The sequence below is a fragment of the Panthera uncia genome, chromosome F1, assembly GCF_023721935.1.
Source record: "Panthera uncia isolate 11264 chromosome F1, Puncia_PCG_1.0, whole genome shotgun sequence".
Taxonomy (NCBI): domain Eukaryota; kingdom Metazoa; phylum Chordata; class Mammalia; order Carnivora; family Felidae; genus Panthera; species Panthera uncia.
In genome coordinates, this window is record NC_064813.1 from 42,690,511 (window position 1) to 42,699,752 (window position 9,242).

The 9,242-nt window shown below is 44.6% G+C and overlaps 1 protein-coding gene across 1 annotated transcript in view; it reads right to left on the minus strand.

The window, feature by feature from the left end:
- The window catches only part of PM20D1 (peptidase M20 domain containing 1), a 30,117-nt gene extending 20,984 nt beyond the window's left edge, over positions 1–9,133 (minus strand). Inside the window, exon 1 of the mRNA XM_049634505.1 lies at positions 8,959–9,133. Coding sequence (XP_049490462.1) covers positions 8,959–9,127 — 169 coding nt within the window. The 5' untranslated portion in view covers positions 9,128–9,133. The remainder of the gene's footprint in view (positions 1–8,958) is intronic.
- Between the last annotated feature and the right edge of the window lie 109 nt (positions 9,134–9,242).

Consider the following 9,242-nt stretch of genomic DNA (forward strand, 5'->3'; position numbering starts at 1 on the left):
GCCCCTCAAGGTCCTGGAAACCTTGCTTCGAAAATTCCTTAAAGACTTATTACACTGTCTCTAATCCCCTCCCAACCTGAGAGTATATAATCAGTTACCTGTCACAACCCCAGTGCAGCTCTTCCTGCCCATGGGTCCTATCCCTGTGCTTTAATAAAATTACTTTTGTGCACCAAAGACGTCTTCAAGAATTCTTCCTTGGTCATTGGATCCAGGCCACCCACCATCACCCCAAAACCCCATCAATAAGTACTGCTTTGGGGGTTGGGAAATCCTCAGAGACTGAGTGCGTGTGACTGAGACATATCCCAGATACGAAGGGAATGAGGAGTCTCTACCCATGGTTCCATTCTCCCGCAATGGAAACGGCTGGCGACAGATGCAGTCGGTTCTGGAAAGTGCAAGAAACCTCCATTAAGGGGGATTGAGCATCCCAGGGAAACTCAGGGGCAGGAACTAGCCTGGTGGAGGATGAGGAACAAAAACTCCAGGCTTAGGGGTAAGGGAAGAGACACCCAGAAAGAGGCGGGTCTCTTCGGATTCCCCCAGCTAGTCTGCTGGGGTGAACGTTATGGTACTGGGAGGACACTCCTTGTACAAGGAATAAGGACAAACATAAAATGATCAAATTCTGCTGTTTCGTTTGGACTAAAGACCCAATTAAAGGGCCATCTGTTTTTTGGCTCAGAGGAAGACTGATCTATAGGGCCCTTTATGTGAATGACAAGTTCTAGTACACTGGAGGAAAGGGATTATACTCTCTGAAACTGAGGAAACACGGGATGTTCTTCAGTCACCAAGGACTCTCCTTTGGGATGCCTTTTAACCCACTGGAATCAATTCAGATTGCAAGATCTAAAAAACAAAACAAAACAAAACAAAAAACACAAAACTGATCTTTTGTAATACTGGGGTCGGTCAACACTCCTTAGGAGATGAAGTAGATTAACGGGACACTAATTTTAATACAGACCTCTTCTGTAAGAAACAGGGCAAATGGACTGAGGTACCCCGTGTCCAGGCTTTCTGGCCCTACATAAGGATCCAGCACTGAGGGCCTTTTGCAGAACGTGTTTGCCCCAATGTGTTTGGCTAGTAAACTCCCTCTTGATATACTGGATGATTGTCTAAACAGGCCTCCAAAAAAACCGAGGTTGCTGGAGGAGCTGTATGTGGGGGTGTCTCTCTCATTCATTTCCTGGGTTAATGACTATGATAATTAGAGCCAGTTGTCTGTGGTTAGTCTACACTAGGAGGGAGTCTTTAAGCAGTACTCCCAAGCAGCTGCCGAAACTCCTTCCTTTTGTTTTGGGGAAATTCCCTGTCTTCTCCGGTCTGACATAGACTCCGTATTTCCACTTCAGTTGGAAAAACAAATAAACAAAAACCAAACAAACAAAAAACCCCAGGACGTCTGCTCCTCCCTCTGAGCTGACAAGGTTTAGAACTGGGAATCTTCTTTCTCTGCCTTCTGCTAGCACCTCACCTCTTCTGCCTTCCCCTCCCTCTCCTCCTGTTCTGGCACCACCTAAGGGTGCGTCCTGCATAACTGATTCCAAACCCTCCTTGGTGCCTCCCACACCATTGGCTCCTCCCACCCTCCATGTCAAGGAGCAAAGAGCACCCACTTGGGTGGCCCACTTCAGATTTCTCCCACTGGTGTCCCAGGTAAAAACTGATAATGGGGAACAAGTGATTGACTTTTAAGCGGATGCAGGTAGAACATAGTCAATGTTTAAAAACTAATTTGCAAGTTTGTTGTTTAACTAAGATAGACATGTGTTTAGAGTTACCAGCATTAAATATGAAACTTATTCTCCTGGCCAGGGTGTTCAGCCAGCTGAACAAAAGTTTCCCAATGTAGACCCTGATTAGGACAGTAATGACCTTGGGACAGGGTTAGGATGTAGGAGTTACGAGAGCTAATAATCAAAGGAATCAGGGAATCAGCTCCAAGATGGCAGAGTGTTGGTAAGGCTTTTGGGATACAGTAAGAGAAGGAAACCCCAACTGATTTCTTACAGAGGCTTAGGGATCCAATGAGGAAATATCAGGCCAACTTCTAGTGACAAAATTAACCTTCAGGAGACTTTGCCCCATTAGGTCCTCTGGATCTAGGCCTGAATATTTCCAGAAAGTTATAGAAGATGGATGGATGGAATGAGAGGTGGACAGAATTGCTCAGGGAGGTACAAAAGATTCGTAAAGAGGGATGAGGAGAGACAAAACCAGAAAGTAAAGATTATGGTAACTACTGTGGAGAAGATGATTGAAAGGAAACAAAGAAAACTTTGTTTTAAGAAAACAAAGGCAAGAGAAATGTAGCTGAAATAAATCTCCCTGCAGCTCCCTGACACCTGAAATATTCAGAGCGTGACCTTCCTCAAGGAACTCATGGCAGCCTTGATGTTTTTGTTTTATTAACCAGGTTTACTTAAGGTTAATGAGTTCCTGTTGTCTCTGTTGCAGTTTGTTAGCAATAAGATGACTTAAAATGATGGCTTATTCTATCTCAAGTTTTCATGGGTAATTGTTAAGATAGTTTTCAAAGTCTTTGATAGCCTGAAACTTTAAAGTTTTGCTTGCACAATACAAGGGATTAAATCCATTGGATACCTAATGAGATAAAATGCTAAAACACTGATTGCTAAACATAGGTTTGTGCTTTTAAGTTCTTATTGTAGAGAAACTGAGGCTATTTGGGTCTGTTGGTAAACATGCTTTGTGCTTGACAGATTCATAAATTTGCCATAAGTCACAGTTCACAAATGGTAACTACTTATTTTTCACTGGAGACTAAGGTTTCTAAAAGTTAAAATTCTGCCAGATGCAGTTAAGACTGATGGAAATAAGGAAAGCAACTTTGTACGTAAAAGCAGCTATGTAAAAAAAATTACAAAAAAAAATGGAAATACATTTTTGTTGGAGGTAAAAGAAAATAATTTTGTCCTAAGTGAGACTGGTCGTTTGGAGAGGAATGGCTTGGGACAAAATCTAAATGCAAAGGAAAGTTGTAGAAGGTTTGTGAAAGGAAATCTTTGGAAAGGAATCTTATGTGTGGTCAGGATGGACAAAGGTTCAAATGCTTTTAGGAAAAAAAAAAAAAGGGTAAAGTTTTTTTTTTTTCCTCCTTTGTCTGCCCAAAAAGATGGAAAGAACTATGATTTGCACCAAAAGGGCAGGGCAGCTCTCTCTTTTGACTTATTTTGCTCAAGCCTTGGTTGAAACTGCCCCTGGTTTGATCCAAAGGCTGGGCAGATGGAAGCAGTGTCCTCACTGGCGGCTTCCAAATGCTCCGCATGTGTGTTGTTTCTGCAGGGCGGAGGAATGGGTGCCTGTGTCATGTGAGGGATGACACATGAAGGGCTTTTACCGGGATACATGGGAGTCATTTGGCTACACTTAGCCCAGTGTGTGCCGACTTGTACCAATCTAGTGACTTTAAATGGACACCCACATGGCTGGAACATATTTGTGTGGGCGTTGCTGGAAAAAAAAAAAGGCAAGGGAATAGACCTTGGCTTTGGGCCTTTGAGCCCCCCTCAATGCCTGATTTTATCCTTAGGAAAAGGTTTTTGCCAGCCTTTTAAAATATATTGTAAAGAGGAACAGCTTTATTATGATTGATATGTAAATTTCTGTTGGGCCAAAATAAAATTAATGCATCCCTCGACAACCAAGGGAATCTTGCTTGGTCATAGTCAATGCCCCCAAAGTCCCACAGGGAGGAAACTGGAGGGGTAGGAGAATAGGGTCAAGGCTGGGTAAGAGCAAGTACTCCCAGCACCTTGCAAGACTGACAGGACTTTCGACTTCCAGTTGGATAGCCAGCCAAAACATGGGGCCTACGGATGAGGCTTCTGCTGGCCAGCAGTCAGAGTCAAGATGAGGTTTCTCCCGGCTAGCTATAGGAAATTGAGATAAGGGATGCCTTTTCCTTCTTTTTCCTATAGATGGGCAAATCCCCAACCAAGGCCAATGTTCCTTTGGGATGTATTCGGAAAAACTGGGATGATTTTGATCCACAAACCCTAAAGAAAAAGTGATTCATTTTCTTTTGCACCAAGGCTTGGCCCCAATACAAATTGGAGGAGGAAATCTGCCGGCCATAGGGAAATACCAATTGTAATGCTATGCTACAGTCTGACCTGTTTTGCAAACGTGAGGGGGAACGGGGAGAAATCTCCTATGTTCAGTGTTCTGGGGACCTTAAGACAAAATCGAGATATGTGTAAGGTCGATCCTGGCCTTATGGGCAACTCTTTCCGAGGGTTCACAATGATGAAGGGAGGGAACTAACGTCCCCTTGCCCGTACCCAAAGCAGACCTAGAAAAGGAGGAAGGGAAGTCTTCTACCCCAACCTTCTTCTCCTCGGGACCTCGATCCAGACTTAAAAACGTGCACTTCTGCTCCCTACTGCCCACCTTAGCCAGGCCCTCCCCGTAAGGTAGCAGGTGCGTTGCCACTACGAGAAGCTAGAGTGCTGGAAGGAGAAAACACGGGAAGGCACCACCAAAATAAGATTTACAAGAAACCTTTTCATTGCATGACTTAAGACAGGTAAAAGAATAGGTAAATTTTCTGATGATCCAGATAAGTATATAGAGGCTTTTCAGAATATTAGGTATGTTTTTGAGTTGACTCGGAAAGATACAATGCTTTTATTGATTTAGACTCTTCACGAGACAGAAAAGCGTGATGTTTTGGCAGCAGCCGAGAGATATGGGGATGAGCAACTCCTTAATTCTCACGGGACTGGAGGTCCTATAGGGACTCCCAGTTCCCTACTGGGGTTCAGGCAGTTCTGCCCCAAGACCCTAACTGGGACTATGATAGTCCCATTGGAGAAGGGTATTGCTACCACTTCCAAGCTTTGTGGCTAAGGAAATCTAAGGTTAAACCCTTAAATTATGCTAAGTTAGCCACCATTTTACAGACACAGGATGACAGCCTGGTGGCCTTCCTGGAAAGGTTAAAGTTAAATATACGGCTATCTCCCTGATAGCCCCCGAAGCTGAGACGATTCTAAAGGACAAATTTGTCACTCAATCGGCCCCAGGTATTTGAAGGAAGCTGCAAAAATTGGCTGTTGGCCCGGAAGGGACCCTGGAGAAGCTCTTACGAGCTACCAATTGGGCATATTACAACTGAGATAGAGAGGAGAATAAGGAACAAGAAAGGAGGCTTAAAAAAAATCTAAGGCCATAGTCGTGGCCTTATGCACTAGGTCAGATTAGACATCCCGAGGTTCTGGCACCAAGTGCCATTTATGTGGCCGATCACGGCACTGGAAACAAGAATGTCAGAGGGGACAACAGAAGTCGAAACCCCATAAGCCATGCCCCTTGTGTGGAGACATTCACTGGAAAATCTGAATGCCCTTGGGGGCCTCAGTCTGCAAGGGCTCAGATAACCAGTGTCCCTGAAAGAGACTGATGGACCTGGGGTTCTTCACGGTGGCTCCCTTTGAACCAACTGTTGGAAATCCAGAGCCTTGGGTAACTGTGGAAGCAGAAGGAAAACCGGTTGATTTCCTTCTTGACACTGGAATCACCTTTTGTGTCCCTCCTTTCCACTCCCGGCCACAGCCGTCCAAACACGGCATATTACAGTGTCTCCAGAAAACTTCTGACGAAACGTTTCTCTCAGCCACCGGGGTGCATATGGGGAGACTTTTTTTTTCACGTTTTTTTTGATAATGCCAGAGAGCCCCACTCCCTTGCTAGAAAGAGACAATCATGACTGAATTAGGGACTATAGTGTTACTAGCTCCAGGACAGATAAACAGTTGTCTAAACGTACAGTAATCTGGATATAGAAGATCAATTTTTCCTTGAGGTAAAATTAAATACACCTCAGGGAGTTGTTCCTTGGAAATTGGATGGCCAAAGGAAGATTTGAGGGTTGAGAACCAAAAACTAGTTCAAATGCTTAACTATTCTAAGTAACAACATCACAAGATCCAAATAAATATGGAAGAGGGAAGAAAAGCTATACTTAAATTAAAAAAAACAAAAAGACCAGACAGGTCAGGGACTTTGTGGATGGCTACAATGCATCTTCCCATAGTGTGACCTCCTCCCTAGGAGACATTGCATTTGGAATATTAATGCTTGTTAGTCTAATAATCTTTTTGTATGTCATTTGTAGAAGCTGTTGCATGTATCAGAAAAATAAGAAAATTTTGCTAGCCCAGACATTCCAAATACTTTTCCATTATTTTGGACCTCTGGATGGACTTCTGCCTGCCCTCACTGCCATACCCCTGTCATCCCCCCCTTTCAGCAGGAAGCAGTTAAGATTGGTTGTCGTCCCAATCCCTAACGGCAGTTAGGAGTCACGTTTTCGAAGGGGGGGGGGGGGGGCGGAATATGATAGAAAAGATAGAATTCAGTAGGCAGAGAGGGAAAAGATTAGGACTTGAGGTCCCTGGGTGGAAAACAAACAAACAAACAAACAAACGCATTTTGGAACAATCCTGGGAGTAATCTTAAGATTCCTCTTAAGAAACAAACATCTGTGGGAATGCAAGCTGGTGCAGTCACTCTGGAAAACAGTATGGAGTTTCCTCAAAAAAACTAAAAATAGAACTACCTTACGACCCAGTAATTGCAGTACTAGGTATTTATCCAAGGGATACAGGTGTCCTGTTTCGAAGGGACCCATGCACCCCCATGTTTATAGCAGCACTATGACAATAGCTAAAGTATGGAAAGAGCCCAAATGCCCATCGATAGATGAATGGATAAAGAAGATGTGGTATATATATGCAGTGGAGTATTACTCGGCAATCAGAAAGAATGAAATCTTGCCATTTGCAACTACGTGGATGGACCTGGAGGGTATTATGCTAAGTGAAATTAGTCAGTCAGAGAAAGACAAAAATCATATGACTTCACTCATATGAGGACTTTAAGGGACAAAACAGATGAACATAAGGAAAGGGAAACAAAAATCATATAAAAACAGGGAGGGGGACAAAACAGGAGAGACTCATAAATATGGAGAACAAACAGAGGGTTACTGGAGGGGTTGTGGGAGGGGGGATGGTCTAAATGGGTAAGGGGCACTGAGGAATCTACTCCTGAAATCATTGTTTCATTATATGCTAACTAATTTGGATGCAAATTTAAAAAAAAAAAAGAAGAAGAAAAAAAAAAAAGAAACAAACGTGTGTGCCTTGTGCCCAAAATAACCTATAAATGAAAATGGAATCCACTTAGAAGAGGGATTGTGAGAAGTGAGATGACTCATTTTCAGAAATATGAAATAAAAACTGTGCTGTGAATTAACAATAGGTTTACAACCTATTAGAAATATGTATGAACCGCCCCCCCTCACCGAGTCCCAAACCCTTAGACACTTCACTTCCTGGTTCTTCTTCCCCCGCCCCCCTCCATTTCACGGCTTGGCAATGAGCATGCACCAAAGAACTGAAGTCTGTGTCACCTCGAGGAATGTACATTTGTTCCAATCAGACTTTTTGTCTTATGTGGGCATAGGTGACTTCCGGGTAAGGCTATAACCTCTGTAGTACTCAGCCAATGAGGAATCAGTGGAGGGAGTTGCGCAGTAGGAGATAAAATTGCCTGCATAACCGCCCCGGTGTGTCTGTCCATCAGACACCCGCTCTTGCAAGAATATTGACTAAAGCCTCACCTCACTCCCCTCTAAGCCTCCGTGTCCCTCCTTTGGGTCAGTGGGCTTATTTCTCACACCTCTGGAATCAGTTTTTCTAAGGATCAACTCTACATCACAGCCCAACACATAGATGGAGAAGTCAAGTTTCAAAAAGATGAACCTGTATGAGGCAAACTCAAAATCTGAACTCAAGTGCTCAGAGTTGGAGCAGGAGGCATGTGGCTATATAGTTGTGTGTGTGTGTGTGTGTGCGTGCGTGTGTGTGTGTGTGTGTATGCCATATAAATATACATAGGCCATATAGCCATGTGGCTATAAGGTCTCTACTTTGGGTTCTTTAAATAAGAAAGCTTTTTGCTTTCTTCTGGGTAAAGAGACTGGTGAGCAGCTGTCCACTGGCTTTCAGAGAACTAACTATTCGTGCTGTGCTTTGGGAAAGCTCTACTCTGACTCCTGGCCAATCGCTCAAGCACATGCACAATATACATTCAACCACAGGGGTTAGCTTTTGGTCCCTGAATCTGCCTGCACATGTTTATGTAGGCAGTTTCTTTTGATCCACTACTTATTGAAAGGGAAAAGACTGGAGCTAAGCCCAGTGGTGAGGAAGGATGTCATTATCCCATAGGATCTAGCACTCAACAGACACTTTCCTTTTTTTTCTCCCAGAAAATGCAGACTGAGAAAGCAAATGAGTTTTTAACCTTGGTTTGAGGTCTAGGGGAAAGACGTCTTTTAATCAGGAGAGGAAGTTTGGAACACCCCACACCCCTTTTTGGAGTCATCTGGAGCTGGGAGGATCCTACAAGCCATAGGTGTTATCATCCAGTGCTCACTCCTTGCTGTGGGGTCCCTGGGGAAGTTCATTTAATTGACCTAAGCTTCAATTTCCCTCCTCTGTAGATAAGATTAAGATACTTTAGTCTTATCTTAAGATATTGCAGAGACTTAACAGAAGTGAAAACTTTCGAAGGTTAAAAGTACAAATAAAATCTATCTCAATACTGAGACAGAGAGTATTGGCCAGGGTGAAGGTGAAGGCCACAGGGACGAGGGTGGAGCTAAGAAAGGTTCCAGGCTAGGCAGGGAACACCAGAGTCCGCAGAAGCCAGGTCTGGGGCAAGAGTGTCATCGGCAAGTCTGGGGACGAGGTGCTGGGACGCGGGCTAGGGTTGGCTTGGGGCGTGTGGCGGAACTCCAGTTCCAATGGCGGACCCAGTGCCGTAGAAGTGGGGAGTGAGCCCACTTCTTCTCCTTGGCCCAAAGAGAGAGGGACCTGTATCTGAGCATAGGTGGGCGAAGAGGCCCAGGCTCACCTTTCAGCGCTTCCTTCATCGCAACGCGCTCGCCTTGGCTGAACTCAGAAGGGATTTGCGACGCCCTCTGATGCTTCTGGCCCCCCAGGCCCTTCGATCTGGACATTGTGGAGATACCCAGCAGCAGCACAGCCGCCAGGGCCAGCACGCAAACACGCAGCGGAGCCATGCCTCTCTCCAGTCTGCAGCTGGAGTTTGGACCTGAACGACTAGCCCGCGTAGGTCTTCCAGTCACCGCTCCAATTACCACAGCTGCCTTAGCCCCACCCTATTCCCAGATCTGA